The sequence below is a fragment of the Lycorma delicatula genome, chromosome 6 (genome assembly GCF_047948215.1).
Source record: "Lycorma delicatula isolate Av1 chromosome 6, ASM4794821v1, whole genome shotgun sequence".
NCBI classification, from domain to species: domain Eukaryota; kingdom Metazoa; phylum Arthropoda; class Insecta; order Hemiptera; family Fulgoridae; genus Lycorma; species Lycorma delicatula.
Window position 1 is genome coordinate 79,344,976 of NC_134460.1, and position 18,133 is coordinate 79,363,108.

General features: G+C 36.7%; 1 protein-coding gene across 3 annotated transcripts in view; it reads left to right on the top strand.

Moving 5' to 3' along the window:
* The window catches only part of LOC142325958 (galectin-8-like), a 74,834-nt gene that overhangs the window by 25,977 nt on the left and 30,724 nt on the right, over positions 1–18,133 (top strand). For all 3 annotated transcript variants that reach the window (XM_075367933.1, XM_075367932.1, XM_075367930.1), the window contains one exon: positions 5,208–5,415. In XM_075367933.1, the coding sequence (XP_075224048.1) occupies positions 5,208–5,415 (208 nt within the window). The remainder of the gene's footprint in view (positions 1–5,207; positions 5,416–18,133) is intronic.

Below are 18,133 nucleotides of genomic sequence, written 5' to 3' on the forward strand. Positions count from 1 at the left end.
AAATGCCATCGATAAGTGATACCTAAAGGAATAAGTGTTGGTAAATTTAAAAGAATTTGTTACATTTAGAATAACGTAATTATAGTATATTGTTGTTAGGTTGAAAGTTTTTTCAAATTTGTTTCAAAGGCTTGCAAATAAAAAACAAATTTCTAAAATCGAAAAACAACTATGTGAACATATTCTTAAGGTGATTATTTATGATTAATAATTTTCATAGCAAAATGTATTGTTTTTTTTTTTAATATTAGTAATTTTAAAATAATTATATTTCAAAATATGTATGTTTGGTCTTTCACTAAGTACAAAAAACCAATTATAACTTACTAAAATTGTACGAAATTAAATATTAAACAGGTAGCAATAGTTAGGGGGAAAATGTACTTTTAGATGGTAATATCAGTTTTATATAAATTTTAATGTTTGACTGAGTTTTGTGAGCATACGTGTATGTTTGTCAAATGTAGCACTGTGCCCAAAAAGTGAAAATAGCAATATAAATAAATGTCAAATGTTAACAAAAACAAATTTCTATGTTAAACTTGGTACAGTTATGCAGAAATATCTACACTTTATTGAGTGTTAACCTTTGACTTCATTATTTTTAAAAAGTTTAAAAAAATGTAATTGTTTAAAATAAAAAAGAATTTTTTTGTGTTTGATGTTCAGAACATTCTCATGTTTATTTATGTATTTACGATCTTATGAAAATGTTACTAGAAGTTTTTTGTGTAAAATTTTCCATTTTACAACTTTTGTTTGCAACAATTTTTGATAAATTCAATCAATATTTTATTAATTACAACTGAAAACTGGGTCTGACACATTTACATTGGTACGAGTAATTTTTATAGATACCCTCTGTATAAGTATTATACAGAATACTTCTGTTTATTGCGCTAGCTTGTTTATTTTTGATCCGATTGGAATGTGTCCATAGACTTTTTTATGTAGAATTTTCCACTCTATATCTTTGACAAAAATGATTTTTTCTGTAATCAATATTTAACGACCTACAGCCAAAATAGTGAAAAAAAAACATGGTTCTTAAATTTTTAATTTTATATGTTAATTGAGGCATGCTTAGGGACTTTTTCCACCTGCGCTGATCGACAGGAAAAGTTAGCCCCCACATTCATGTTTTGAACCAGTGCTACTACTTTAATAACAGAAATAATAATATAAAACATTTAACGCTGGATTTAAGTGGAAGTGGAAGTCAATATCTTCTATACAATTAACTAGTAATAGCTTTTCAAACACACAAAAATTAAAAAATAATATATATGCTATATATGCAAAATCTTTATTTACATAATACAATACAAATTGTCAGATCTGTGGTCAGTTTTCCTTTATTAGCCATATAATTTTTTTTATTGTTTATACAAAAATGTCAAGTTTTTAGAAAATATTGTTGGGGTTTTAAGCCCACTCCAAGAAGTATCACCCAAGATGGAAGTCATTCATAAAATTGATTACACTATGAATTTGATTTACAGATTACAGTAAAAAAGCATATAACTCATTTCAGTTGAATTTATGGTCAATATAAGTAATAAATCCTCTCCATAATTATAATTAAATAAAATGAAAAACATACTGTTCAGTAATACTATAACTATAATCACTTAGCAAAAAGTTGTAAATTTCTTCCAGCATTTTTATTCTCATCCCTTTTTTCTGCCAATATCACAGAAGCTTTTAATAATTAATCCATTTGTAATTAACCTCTCTATTATTTTTTAAATATGATTGTTATAATTTCCCTGTTGCAAAATTAAAATAAAATTATTTACTTTATTTAACAAATCACACTAATAAAAAATATAATTGTACATTTTCCTACAAATAATTTACATTATTTTGTCATTTTTATATTATTAACAAAACTACAAACAAAAATAGAGAACTACAAACAAAAAAATAAAATAAAGTAGGTAATTGAAATGATTACAAATTTTAATATCAAATATTTCACAATAATGGAAATTGTTGGGATTTTTTTTAGTATATCATTTTATTATTTCTCGGATCACAGCTAATCTTTTATCATACGCTGCAGTCTTTTGGGTCCTTCACATAACTATTAAGGTAAAATATGATACTGTATAAAAATATAGCAAAGGAAAAACATCTAATTATTACAGACAAAAGCACATAAATAATGCTGGTAACTCTGAGCCTGAAAGTTCCTTAAGCAGGTTAATTCATTGTCATCATTTGTAAGTTATGTTTATGTTTACATAATCTATTTATTAATGTGAGTACATTGCCTAACATGCATTTAAAAAAAAATATTATTGTGATCAGTTTTTTAAGAGGGAGTTTACTACATTATGCATATTCCACGAATATGCTCTGTTTTCATTTGATTCTAATAAATTTTCTGCATCAACAACAAAGTGAATTCACTCACTGGTTAGATCATGTTATATGTATGATTGATCTTATAATTGCTTGTTACCAGTTAATGTAAAAGAAAAATTTGATACTGAATGTTTATGCGCATGAATTTTAAACATGTTTGAACATAAATGGCAATGAGTTAAACTTCTTAATATTTATTTGTTTATTAATAAATAGTTATTTGTCTGGGTGGTTTTTTATGAATTTTTTTATAAGAAAGTATTATTCATTTTATCTTGTTTTCTATTTAGATATCCTTTTTTTGCAATATTTACTACTCCAGTAAGGAGCCTTATTGAGATAGGAAGATAATTGTTTTGTACTGTAATGACTATCCAAAATTATACTGCAAACAGATATTTTTGAAAATTGAGTTTTTGAATAATTTTCATGTGAAAGATTGTTCAAATTAATTTTTTTGATTCCCATTCAGTATTGTGAAATAGAAATATATCTCATGCTCTGATAAATAATTCTTATTCAGTTATTTTTTTTTGTTCTGCTTTCAGTAATCACTGTTTATTCATAACTCATCACTTCTTTGCTGTACTTAAAGTTTTTTTGAAATGAAACTATAAAATTTGTATCGTCTGCTGTGTATAAATGATTTTATATTATCAGTTGCATATGTTAGAGCAAAATAATTTTAAAATTGTATTTGATAAAATATATTGTTAATATATTAGTAGTAAGGTAAGTTATTCAATAAGTTAAATATAAATGTACTTAATTTATTGAAAAACTTACCTTCAGTAATATATATGTATTTAGATGATATAAACTTAAATTTTATATAATTATTTAGCTGTGGTAGTTTGTAAAGATCTGTAAAATTAACTAAATGAGCTGTAGTATATTATGAGTAAATTACATTAATATAAACTACGTAGTACAGAATATTGAGATAAGACACATGTTAATTTTATCATGAAAGTACTTTCACAGGATCCTACATCCTCAGTAATGATTGAATTCATTTAATTAAATTGCATATTAAAATAATTAAAAAATTAAACGTACTAAAATAAACCATACACATGGTGTAATTTTTGTTGGTTTGCTGTGTAATTTAATAATTTATATAAGTTTATGAATATTTTTAATTTTTAAATTAATATTACACAGTAGTGTAATAAAAATTTCACCATGTGCATGGTTTATTTTAGTATTTTTAATCTTTAACATTTTTAATATCTTTTTAATATACAGTTTAATTAAATGAATTCAATCATGATTGAAAATGAGGGATACTGCAAAAATACTTTCATGATAAAATTAAGATAAGATATCTCTTATCTCAATATTCTGTACCAGATGGTTTATATTAATAGAATTAAAAATATAATGTAACAGTGCAGAGGAATGATATGAATCTTAAAAATATTAATTTCAGTAAAATAATTACGAGTAAAACTTTTATTAGTAATCGTAAATTGCTCATAAACTATATCTAAACTACAAACTATATTTTTATAGTTTGTAATTTATTACATTTTTTAGATTATTTTAAATTTGAAATATAATTACTTAGTTTTATGCATAATGATTCATCTTGTTTCATACTTAATACTTACTAAAGATTGAAGTATATTCCATTTTTTGATTGAATATTTTTGTATTATTATTTATTAATTTCTTAAATTAGTTGCTTGATTTTTTCTTACAAAATTTTGTTTTTAAAATTGAAAGGTTTTAAAATAATCTGCCCTGAGCTTTGATTAAGAATTTTTTACATTATCCAAGAAATTAAAATTTAATTGTTACTTTTATTAAAGAATACATGTTATTAAATTGAATAACAAGAGTTACTCACAAATTAATTTTTACTGGATTTAAAAAAAAAAGAAATTGAGCAGTCAGGTTAATGAGAATTTATTGTTAGTTTCAATTAATCTACATAGAATTAAGGGTAATTTTCTTGTGGGAACTTTTTAAAATAAAATTATATTTATTTTCTTAGATCATTGGTATTTTACTAAGAAAATGACATTTTTTTTTTTAATCTTAAAACATATTAAACTATATAAAAAAAAATGTGTTGTGGAATTAGAAGGGCATTATTTTATTCCTTACCCTTCATTATTCCTTATCAGTCAGTTTGTAAAACCTTGCTATACATTCATGAAAACATGTGCTGTAATTACCAATAATTTCTATGGGTATTAGCCATTAATAAATGAAAAAAACTGCTCTTGAACTTAGTTTTAACTTTAGCGATTTACAGGAACTGTTTTATTAAATACGGCTTTGGGTGAAATCATTTTATTTGTTATAGTCTAAATTTTCTTGCCCTATGGTAGTATCAGACTGCAAGATTTCAGTCCCACCAGCGACTCATTTCATAAATTATTCATTTTGTCAGGTATTTGTAGTGCTAGTTTTTCATTTTTTAAGTTTAAGCTGAACATTGAAATTGAAATAATTTATCTTAATGAAAGTAATCATATTTTTGTGGGTTATCACTCATTGGACAGATTGGGTTCTATTCTTTACAGTTTTGAGTTTTGTGCTTTTCTTTTAACTTCAGTATCTGTATTATGTTCTGCTTCATATGTTATAATTTTAGTTTCCATCTATACTTTTTGCCAGCTACAAATCATTGTTAATAATTAATTATATCAGAATGTCTTATGTACGGTCCACTGCCTTCTAAAAGAAGAGTCTTCATTGTTTCTGATAGAAAGCATTAAAGAGGTTCAATGATTGTAGGGAAATTTGATATCATAGGTTTTCATTTTTGTTCAGATGCACTGTTTGGTACGTTGTGTTAACAACACTTGACAAAGTATAAATGTCAGCTTCACAGTGAACTTCTGCAAAGGGACTGGAGAGGATGGCGACATAGGATTCCATATGAACCCGAGATTTGATCAATACTACATCCCTCGAAATTGCCGTTTAAAAGGTGCCTGGGGAACTGAAGAGGCTCAAACATACTGTAAATATCCATTTAGACGGGGAAAACAGTTTCTCATCGAGATTTTCCTTACACATAATGAATTCTTGGTAAGAAAATTTAAGTTATTTATTTTTGATTAAATGATATTAAAAATAACATTTTATTCTAATAGTGTGTAATTATAATGTATTTGGATAATTTTATCTGCACTATAAAAATGAAAAACTGTAGAAATTCAGTTTACTTTTTCACTGTTTGATTTTGCATGTGTGTTTTATTTTACTTTGTAAATTATGACTTGGGGACTAATTATGTGTGTGTCAACTTAAAAATTATTAATTATTTATGGTAACTGTGTGGTGTAGCTCAAGATGACTATTGAAATTAGAGCTCTTTACTATGATAATGCTGTGTAGGATTAGATTGTATGTAGATCAGAATATTATGTGCTTTGATGGTGCTATTTACTGTCTAGTTTTTTTGTTACTTTGGATATTGAAAGATTTCAATGAGGTAATATACTAATAAAACATTTAAAAAATTTGTAATACTACATTATTATCTATCAACTGGTAAGTATACTTTTATAATAAAAGTCCCGTTTAGTGAAGCATGTGCCAGTTATGAGAATTTTTTTATTTTTTACTGAATAGCTCTCTGCATTAGAGTCAATTTATTTGACTAACACCATGTAGCCATATGTCAGCTTCACAAAATGAATCTAAATTGCCATGTTTAGATAGGGATTTGAAAATTTGTAAAATTTCTGTATGCAAAATTTAAAGTTTTTTTTTGATGGATATGTTTATGTTATTAAGTAGATCAAACTATTTTTTCATTCTTGAATTAGATCCAAAATTTTGGCAAGTTTATTGTACTAAGATGAATCAAATATAAATGCTAATTATTTTTTTTTATTGATTAATAATATTTACAATTTATACCTTCATCATTTCTCTATACATAGTCTCCTGCATAATCTACCCACTCTTGCCAATGATTTGGAAGCTTGAATATTTTTTGTTAATAAAAAGTTTGAGGACTAGTCATCAACCAATTGCGCTCCTTGATGTCTTGATGTTTTCAAGCGATCCTTTCATGGGAACAAACAAAAAATAATCACAAGGGGACAAATCTGGACTATAGGGAGGGTGGTCGAGGGTTTCCCAGTGTATTTTTTCCAATTCATCCTTTGTCAAAATCGCAATATGTGGTCAGGTGTTGTCATGGAGGAGGATGACATCTTAATTGGGCATAACTATCTTTTGTTTCAGTAAGTGACTTTTCTTTACTGTAGCAGCTGGCTGTTGTAAGCCGCATTCACTGTTTGTTGATTGTGTAGAAAATCAATGAGTAAAACTACCCTTGAGTCAAAAAAAAAAACCGTTGCAGGAACTTTTTCGGCTGACAGGCTGGTTTTGGCCTTCATTGGGCAGTCCTTCCCTCACTACTCCCTTACTTGCTACTTTTGAGTCCAGAGCATAATGATGAACCCATGTCTCAGCACATGTTATGATGTGCGTCAAAAATTGTCCCCTTGCCGAAATCAATGCAGAAGTCTCACAGATCTCCAACCTGACCTGTTTTTGATTTTCAGTCATTAATCTCAGAACTCGTCGAAACTAATTTTTCTAAAAACAAGATGATCAGTGATAAAGGATTGAGCACTCCCACAGCTGATACCTACTTCTGATGAGATTTCTTCCGTAGTGAACTGTTGATCACCTTTGATAAGCCCTTAAATGGCGCGGATGTTGTTACCTGTGAGACTTTGACCTTTGATGTTGATCATGATATTCATTTTCTACACTTTTTCGCCGTCCCTTAAATTGTCTGGCCCATGTATACACTCAGTTCTGGGACAGTGTAGCATCTCCATACTGAACCTTTAAAAGAGTTAAAATTTCCACGGGTTTAACACCTTCATTAATTAAAAATTTTTATGATTATACGTTGTGCAACAGACAATGAAACCTCTTGCTCACTCATGGCTGTACTGACAACAGAACAGAGTGGAGGAGCTAACCAAGCTGGTTGCCCCTCTCTAACGCACCTAACATTAACCCCCCACTTTACCATCCAGCTCGGAATTGCTTGCTGCATAGAATAGCAAAGTTACTGTTTAAATTTGTTTCACCCTCGTAATTTGTCCTCAAAAACTTTTCAAGAACTTTTTTCTATGAGGTAGAATCAACCAATGTTACATTTATGAATTTTTTTTGTATTAAATTATATCTGATTTAATTTTGTTAGCTTAATTTACAAAAATGGATATTATAAATTTATATTGTATTAAAAATAAATGTAAAAGAGCATAAATAAGTCGTCATGAATATTTTTATCTGATTATTACGTTATTAATGACAATAATTATTATTATGTGTACTATTATTATTTATTATAAAAAAGTAAAAGAAGAAATATAAATAAAATATTTGTTTATTAATGTCATTATTTTAAGTTTTAAGTTTTTATCATAAAACTTAAAATTATCTTGTAATCATTTTGGTATGTATAAAAACCATCATCACAAATGGAAAAATGCTGGTGATCTATAGATTTTCTTGTACACAATTTTTTGCACAGTTGTCTAATTCAGATCAGCATGCTTAGTCTACTTAGATAACACATTTTGTGTGAGGTGTTCTTTTTATATTACCTTACTTTTTTCATTAATTGCTTAAATAACTTAAGCTCATTTTATTATTTTTCTAAAATTTCACTCTTTCTCGATTGTGTGTAATGTAAATTAATAAAAGCAAGGTTAACTTAAAATGTGTATTTTGGAAATAAACATTTATAATTAAAATACAAAACAAAATCAGCTGGATCAGTGAGTACAACCAGCTAGGAAAGAGCAGCTGTCTAGGGATTTTTATCTTGGCTATAGAAATCTGGGCAAAGGATTTTTTATGATGCAGCTCCCAGTTGTATGATCTCTCCTTTTTGTTCTTTTGAGCTACATTACATAATGATGTAGAAAACCATCTTAATTTTGTTAGCTTACAGTTGGACTTTTGTTGCACATCTATATTACATAGTTGCACAATAGTGGGGGGAAAAAAAACAAGTCAGTATCACTTTGATTTTTCTGCCTTGCCTTTTTTGACCTCGGGGTTCATTGCAGACTTCCACTAACATTTGTAGTCGAAGTATTGGTTTCTTGGTCCTACTGATATATTTATTTATTTTATTAGTGTTCTCAGTCTGAAGTAAAACCATTCGCATACTCCAAAATAATCTCTAAAACAATAAGGCAGAGCTTTTTTATTTGACAGCAGCTTGATATAGAAGTCACCTTTCAATCAAATCATCTGTTCATCTGCAGAATCATTGCTTCAGTTCATCGGTTAGTTCTGGAGTCTAATATAATTGGATTCTTTGTCAGTGACATCTGAATTTTGACTTTTTCTTGTCTTGTCAGTTAAAGTTCACTAATATTTAAACCAGTAACAATTCTTTTTTTAATTGTCTAACCTCCGATGACTTACTTAAAGCATGCTCTAAATTTTATTAATTATGTTAGTTTAGGAATTATTCAGCATTTTTTTAAAAAACTTTAGTTGTCAGAATATAACAAAATGTTATTGATTAATATAATAGTAAGTGTTTGTAAAACATATATATAAATATATGTATATACATGAGGCTCTGCTGATAAATTTTGCACATATATGCATAGCATGGGAATGAAAGAGATATTGGAATGAAATAAAAAATGAATAAAAGTACAATACCTTAGCTACAAAATGCAGTATTTATTTTTCAATGTAATCATCATTTACACTGATATACTTTTCCCAAAGTTTGACAAGTTTTTGCATTCAGTCATTGAAAAATTCTGGTGGTCTTTCTTGGATACAAGTGTCCACAGCTTTCTTCATCGTCAGTGGTGTAATGATTACCTTTGAGATCCCTCTTGAGATGAGGGAAGAAATGAAAGTCGCACAGAGCCAAATCCAGCGAGTATGGCAGATGTGGAGTTGGCTCAAACTTCAGCTTGCAGAGAGAGAGCCATCAGAGAATTTGTGCAGTACCCATCGTGCACAGATTTTATGGTAACCGAATTGCTCGATAATGTGGCCTACTTGTTCTGTAGATATGCCTAATTGAATAGCGATGTATTGCTAGGTGAATTGCTGGTCACTTTGAAGCAAATCATCTACCTCCTTTTGATGTTTCTTATCAGTCACAGAAACTGGTTGTCTACTGCGAGGTGCGTCCTCAATTGTCACTTTACCATCCTCACATTCATGAAATTTCAACTCCCACTTATTCATACAAATCCTGTCAACAGTTTCACTACTGTAAACTGCTTTTAAACAATGAAAAAGATTCGTAGGATTCACATTTTTTGCTGTTAAAAATTTGATCACCGAGTGCTGTTTTACCCGTGTTGACATGTTAGCCATATTCGACTCCATTTTAACTGCTGCTAAAAAACAAACCGGTAAACAGATTTCAACACATTATTGCAGGTTTGTAGAGGGGTGTTTAGCTATCATGTGCTGCCACGCCCAACTCAATAGTACATTTTGTCTGTTATAGCATACCAATATGCAAATTTTATTAGTCAAGCCTTGTGTGTGTGCGCGCGCGTGTGTGTGTTTATTTATTTATAAATAGCTGATTAAAAATTAAGAGAGTTGAGTGGTGACTCGGTCCGGTAAGCAGCTAGATTAGGTGTATTCCGTACGGGTGATAATATCAGTGGTTTTTCATAGTTTTCGGTAGTTATTAGTGTTTAGTGATAAAATATAGGTTTAGACGAGTGGATTAAGGCATAAAACGTTCAAATCGGTTGGAAATTACAGTAGATATAAGCATTTTTAGTTTAAATATGGACCGCATGGCGGCCATGTAAGGCGGTCGTATTAAGTGAAATTTTAAACAGTGCCAATTAGTGTAGAATAGTTTGTAGTTGTTAGTGTTCGACAAGACGATCATTTTAAGACATCAACCGTGGAAATCGGTTCGTGGGAAGGCGTGATATTAACCTTTTTCCCTCACCAAGTGACCACGTGGCGACACTTCGGCGCCAGCCCTTTAAGTTAATTTATACATTACTAGTGACTCTTTTTTAAGTGATAGAATATCAACCTTGTTTGTTTTGTTGATGATAATAGTAGTTTAAGACAGTTAGATATAGTTTTAATTAAATAATAAGTGTTTTTAGGAGGAAATCTAAACGGGATTCTCGCCACGTGCTTTGTGGAGGGAAAAATACTAGCATAGCAGGCGGGATACTGTATAGCGGTATCAGCCGCCATTGTCCGCCATTATTAGGACAAGTTAAAGACAAAGAGGTTGCAGCAGTGTTGCCAACCTACTTAGTGATTCAGTTAAGACTCGTTTAAGTGAACTAGACAAATAATTAGTTTTAGGGCCGTAATCTTATTTAATTCGTGTGTTATTTTTGAGTGGTGCGAAATCTAGGGCGTAAGTCCTGCATTATTTAGGTTATTTTGTTAATTATTTTATTAACGGGCTACAGTAAGTATAGTATAGGACTAGTAAGTGGAATCTGCGGGGTTTTCCCGTACCAACCAGTGTTGATGGAGCGAGCAGACGATATGGAGCAAGAGCTGATGATTGCCGGCGATGCGGGGTGTAGCGCAGCAACGACAGAGGAAGAGAGGGCCTTCCGACGGTCAAGGAAGACGTTGCGCTCACCGCCCCCCGCTGACTTCCTCCACCGACCAGTCAGAGGAGGAGGCAACGGACGAGACGGTTTTGGGCAAGCTCAGGGCGCGGAAGCGCAGGAAGGAGGTGAGTGAAGACGCGGAAGAGGCCCACCACCCCCGACCATGAAGTCGCTTCTGGAAGAAATTCAGGTCCTGCTGCTTTTATGTGAGGCGAGCCCAGAAGTGAGCGGCATTTTCAAGGAGACGGCCGGCAGAGTCATGGAAAAGGCGCAAAGGGTTGCGACGACGATGCAGGGCACTCAAGGGACTACGAACCTGGACAATAAGCATACCCAGACGGCACGGTCGGACCTCGCCGCGATCCAGGCAGCGCTGAAGAAGGGGGAGGTCCAAGACCTGAAGGAGCTTGCTGAAAATAGGTGGCCCCAACAGGCCTTCGAGCTAGTCGAGGAGGTGCGGGGCTTACCCAAGGCGGATGACAAGCGTGCATGTGTCTACGTGCTGGACCTTGAGGGCGACAAGAAGTCAAAAATAGCTTGCCGGGTCTGCGACCTGGCACCCGGTATAAAGAGGAAGCTGAACAGTGGCGATATGCTCCCAGGCACTGTGGTGCGACATGTCGCAGCCACAGACGTTATTGGGGAAAAAGAGGAGATCGACCCGTCGGGAAACCTGTACGTGATACCAGTTAAAGGGGAAGACATAAGTGCTGTCGACTGGTTGCTATCTGGTCTGGAGACCGTTTCAACGTACTAGGTAACCCGGTGACAGTTGCGGCGCCAGGGGGTAAACTGGGTAGCATAGTTAAAAACACCCTGGAATTCTGGGCAAGAAAGTATAAAAGGAAGGTTACTATGTTTCACTCAGGGGACCCGACCGAGGAACGGCGTGAGAGGCAGACCGAGACCGTGGTCCTACGGCAGAAGGGCAAGTCCTATGCAGAGCTACTACGCCAAGTGAAGGTAACAGTGGGAGAGGAACTGGCTCCTAACATACTCTCAGTTCGTAAAGGCAGGGGCGAGGATTTCGAGGTACGGGTGCGGGCGGGGACCAACTCTGCCCAATCCCTACGAGAGAAAATGGCACAGAAGGCGCCAGAGGTGAAGATTGGTGGGAAAGGGCAGTTGGACAGAAAAGAGGTTGTCCACATTAGAGACCTTGACGCTGAAGTGACTAAGGAGGAGGTGATGGCGGCGGTACAACGCGCGCTGGAGGGAAAGACGTCTGCTAGGATCACGTCGGTCCGCCAAGCATATGGACAAACGCAGAACGCCACTGTGGTGCTGCCGTTGGAAGAGGCGAAGAGGCTTACGTCCACCGGGAGGCTCCTTGTAGGGTGGCAATCGTGTCGAGCGGAGATACGAAGACCAGATGTTAACTTTTTCGCTGTTGGGAGACGGGCCATGTTGCGGCACACTGCACGGGTCCCGATAGGAGAGCCTGTTGTTACAATTGGGGGGCGACGGGGCACAAGAGGGCAGAGTTCCGGGAACCCACCAAATGCGTGGGTGGGTTGCGGAGTGATTGGGCATAGACTGGGTAGCAGGGACTGTAAACACGTTCGAAAATGAAGTGTTTACAGCTCAACGTAAACAGAGCTGTGGCTGCCCATGACTTGGCATGGGCGGCAGCGCTGGTTGGGGGATACGACCTACTGCTGGTCGTGGAACCTAATCAGCGACTGGTTAACTCAGGCCACTGGTATGTTGACCAGGATGGCGATGCTGCTATACGGAATGTCACCGGCAGGTTTGCAGTCACGAAGGTAGTTAGAGGTAGAGGGTTCGTGGCTGTAGACATCCATCAACTCACGGTGATCAATGGGTACATCTCTCCCAACAGCGGAATGGATCGACATGAAGAATTCATCGGAAACCTGGAGGAATGCATACGGAGGGCTGGGTTCCCGGTACTTTTGACCGGGGACTTCAACTCCGAATGCACTGAACTCGGAGGGTGCCGGTCCACGCGGAGAGGCTACACCCTAGCTACAATGCTTGGGGTCGCGGGACTGGTGGTCATGAACACGCCTAGGGTGCCTACATACGACGCAAGGGGTGATGGATCGGTGTTGGATCTGACACCGGCCTCAGATAGGGTGGCAAGGATAGTGGGCTGGCAGGTAGTAGAAGATGATTTTGCCAGCGACCATAAAGCCATAATTTTTGAAATACAAGGATGCGGAAGGGGTCTAGAGGAACAGGACCCTATCTGGAGGCCGTCGGAACAGCAGGCCGCAACGGTAGCGGATAGGACGGCGGCAGAGGTGGCCCGTAGGCGCGTTCACACCCCCGAGGAATTCATGGCCATCCTACAGGGGAAATGTGTGAAACAGCGGCCACAGCCTGGGAGACGCGTAAAGAATGTTTACTGGTGGAACAGGAACATTGCGAGACTGCGTGGTGAAACCAAAACAGCAAGGCGCAGGATGCAGCGCGCACGACGGAGGGACTCTGAGCGCCTACAGGAGGAAACGGAGGTGTTCCACGCGGCACGAAGAAGCCTTTGTAGAGTCATTAAGGCTGCCAAACAAGAGGCGTGGCAACACCTCGTGGAAGATCTGGAGCAAGATCCGTGGGGCAGGGCCTACCAGATCGTCACCAAGAAGTTTGGTAGGCGCCTGACCCCATTGACAAGGGAACAGTCTCTCACAGCGATAACGGAGCTCTTCCACGTCGAAGAGGAGGAATGGGAACCGATAGCTGGTGATCAACAAAGGCGCTTCACTGTAGAAGAACTACAGTGGGCGTCCAAGCAGATGAGCCTGCGGAAGAGCCCGGACCCAGATAACATCCCTGGGTCCATCGTGAAGGTGTTGGTGGATAGGCACCCGTGGACGATGTTAGACATGTTCAGTGGGGCATTGTCCACGGGGAGTTTTCCCGGCTGTTGGAAAGAGGCCAGGTTGGTCCTCCTCCCGAAACCGGGAGCCGAAGAATCCAGGAAATACCGGCCGATCTGCCTCATCAACACGATGGGGAAGCTGTATGAGAGACTGATCGCTGAAAGACTGCGGTCGGAGATTGAGGCGGGCGGAGGTCTTCCCCCAGACCAGTACGGCTTCGTTCGGGGAAGATCGACCGTCGACGCCATCCGACGGGTGCTAGAGTGGGCCAGAGTTCAGTCGGCAGGCACGTGGCGACGAAGGAAGATCCCATTGATCATTCTCCTAGACATCAGGAATGCATTTAACAGCGTGCCATGGGGAGTGATCATGGGAATACTCCGGGAGAGAGGGATCAGCGGCTACTTGCTCGCCGTAATAAATGACTACCTGCATGAGAGATCTCTGCGGGTACGCACAGAGGAAGGAGAAGATGACTTTAACATGTTTGGAGGCGTTCCGCAGGGGTCGGTGCTTGGCCTCTTCTTTGGAACATCGCGTACGACGGCCTTCTCCGGGAAGAACTCCCGGAAGGATGCCAGTCGGTCGCGTACGCATATGACCTCGTGCTGATGGTGTCGGGACGGACGGAGGAGGAGGTAGAAGATAAGGCAAACTTGGCGGTGGCAGTCGTCAGCAGATGGCTGGGGGAGAGAGGACTACGACTGGCACCGCACAAGACGGCAGCTGTCTCGATCACCGGCAGAAGAAGACTGAGGGGAATGTCCTTCATGGTGGACGACGTACGGGTCCACACGTCCGGTTGCGCTAAGTACCTGGGCGTGTGGATTGACAAGAATGGGCTGTCTAACACCCACCTCAGAGAGGTCACGAAGAGGGCCGAGCAGATACTAGACGCTCTACAAAAACCAATGGGCAACAAGAGCGGACCACGGGCGAGCAAGCGACGGCTGATCCTTTCAGTGGTTTCCTCCGTCTTGCTGTACGCGGTCCCGGCCTGGAAGGACGCACTTTCGAGAAAGAAGAACGTACGAATGCTAGCCTCCCTTACCAGAAGAGCGGCGATACGCATAACATCGGCGTATCGCACCGTATCTGGATGCGCAGTGGCAGTCATTGCAGGGGTGCCTCCCATCGAGCTGCGGGCCACGCAGCTGGTCTCCACATACGAAGGAACGCCGAAGGCGGAAGCCGGGAGGCAGCTGATGGTCAACTGGCAGGAGATGTGGAGAGCGGGTACGGCTGGGGCATGGACCAGGAGACTGATCCCGGACTTGGGACCGTGGGTCAGGCGGAGGCACGGGGAGGTAGATTACTTCCTCACGCAGTTCCTGTCTGGACACGGGGAGTTCGGGGTCTACCTACATCTGTTCAAGAGAAGACGGACACCGAGGTGCTTCTACTGCGGCCAGGATGACACGCCGGAGCACACCTTTTACGAGTGCGAAAGGTGGGCTGTGGTCCGGCGTAGGCATGGCACAGATGGCCTCACTCCAGAAACAACTGTAGCTCACATGCTGAAAGGGAAGAGAGAATGGGATGCGGTACAGAGCACGGTGGCTAGCATTCTGAAGACGAAGGAGGTACATGGAAGAGAGTGGGGAGAAGACTTCTAGGCGCGGGCAAGCAGCAATGTCCCTAGCAAGTATACTGTGTGTTTCTTCTATTATATATTTTATTTTTGTGTTGTATTGTATTGTATTGTGAATTCATTGTCTCCATTGTCACTGTGGTTGGTACTCTACGGCCGGCTCGAGATGACAAGCACGATCGCTTCGACCGTGTGTAGGAGGGCCACGGCTAGAGGTGACATCGCCGAAGAGACAATATGAAGTGTGAGTTTCATTTATTATGTATTTTCCTTGTATTGTATGATTGTGGTATTATTTTATTTTATTGACTGTGTTCCTGCTAACGGCTACGAGGGCACTCACAGCGAATGTGCCCGCGGATTGCAGAAGGAGGAATAAATTCAGATGCCAATGTGATGGGCTGCAACTGAAGCCAACTGGTCAACGGATGGGAAGAATAGACTTTTATTAATTATGTATTTTGTATGGGTGTGTTACTAGGCTTAACTGCGTTTTCCTGATAGCGGCTAAGTGGTGGTGTGAGTGAGAGTGAGTGTGTTTTATTACTTGTGTTGTGTCCTGCGGATGGGTGAAAAAAAAAAAATACAGGGGGCGAATCGTGGTCGCCGTGCAGGGCCAGGGAGGCAGCCTGGATGCAGAGGACGCTTTGGCTCCTTCATTTGCAAGAATGAAGGTCAGTTGGGGTGCTCCGATGATGCATTTGGGACCCTCAGGTTGGAGAGGGGGGACGCGGCGGTTTGCCGGCTTCGCGCAAGGCGTAGCCGGCAACCTAGTGTAGGGACGGGAAGGGTAGCCTCTCAGTGGAGGGATGTAGTGGTCGTCCAGAAGGGAGGGCTGCTGCATCTTGATGAAACTGAGAGGACCCCGATGGGATGCCAAAGAAAAGGCAGTCGACTGCCACGACACTCCGACATTCCTGTGCATAGCCTAACGGAAGCCGGGGATGTTGGGGGTGTTAAAAAAAAAAAAAAAAAGGTTTATGTTTACAAAAGTAACAAAAAAGGTGATTAAAAATTGCATGACAATATTCAGAGCTTATATTTTAACATTAATATAAGCAAAAAAGTTCCTATAAATTTACATCCAAAAATTGTTTGCTTTTGAGTTAATAGTAAAATATTTTGTCCAGACTTCTGCTCCTAGGGTAAGCTATAATGAAATTCTTAGGTTCCAATTTATGGGGAAAGTTTAGTTGTTTTTTAATATGAAAAACTGAATATGGTATTATAAATACCATATTATATGGTATATAAATAACTGAATAAGGTGGATCACAGAACTGCATCTCTAATAGTTACTGAGAAAGTTGTTGCAAAGCTCAAAACAGTGGAGTCAAAATAAAATACTTTTTAGGTTTATCATAAATTAACTTGTTATATTTCCAATAATAAACAAATATAAGTTTTAGAAGTACAGCTTTAATTAAAACCAAAACAAAAAATTTTTTACAATTTTAAACAATAAAAAATCTTGTTCATAATACTAAAATAATGGCCAGATTTTCTTATAAATTGTTGATCTCAAAATACATTGTACAAAATTTAAAATTAAATTTTGAAAAAATCTTGCAAAGTGTAATTTTGTAGTACATGATTTAAAAGATTTTACTATCTCTGTGAACTGTCTGATTGAGAATAAGATTTTTTTTTATTTAATTAACTTCAGTGAAAATTAATTTGATTAAATTTATGACTTATATTACATATAGGATTTTTAATAATTTAATGGAGGATTTTTTGACATTTTTTGAGTTTTTAGAACAGGCATGTCAAACTTGTTAACCACTGAAGGCCATATTATGTGTTATATATTTCATTGCGGGTCGCAAAAAAAAAATCCTGAAACAAAGAGCCTTTAATAAACAAATCAATGCTTACAAAATACGAGTAATAATACACAGAATATAAACATATTAAAAAATACTCATATGTGCGTAGGAAAGTATTTTTTTTCAATTTAACATTATTTAAATAAATCATCATTTTTTGTTTAAGAAACTTGGCAGTTTTTCATTAATCAAGTCTTCAAAATTTGCTTGAATCTTTTGAGCTGTAGTTATTTTTAAAATTGCATGTACATGCTTGTCTATTAATCTTGATCTTTCTGCAGTTTTGTTTTTTTTCCAAGTGAAAAATAGTTGTTCTCACAAATATGTTACTGAACATAGGTAAAATACGTTTAATTGCTAATAACACATTGGAAAATTGCTCCGATGATAAATAATTATAGAAATGTGGAATCTCAACATCCATATATTTCTGTTTCAGTACAGAATCACACTGAATTTAGATTAGTTCCAGTTGTAAATTTTCATCAACAGTTTCAGCATCAATGGACAAAAGAGAAGAAAATAATTGAAATTGTTTTTCACATTTCTTGAAGTCCAAAAATCTTCGTTCAGATTCATTTTCTAACAATTTAAATTTGTTGGCGCTTCTGAAAACTTCAGTTGTAGTGATTTTTGTAATAATGCAGAATTCAATAGAAGATAAATTTCCTTTTTGAATTTGTTTCTGCCAGAGTAATAATTTCTGTTTGAAAACATTATATTGTCAAATAAGGTGGTAACCATATGCTGTTTGCCTTGTAGTTTGAGATTAAGGTGATATGTAATGTCAATGGCAAAAGCCAGATCTTTATCCATTAATCTTCTTTTAATATTTCACATTCATAATTTTTGGATTCTTAAAAAATGATAATTTTAAAACAATTTAAAGAATCGCTTTAAAACTTTATGACTGGA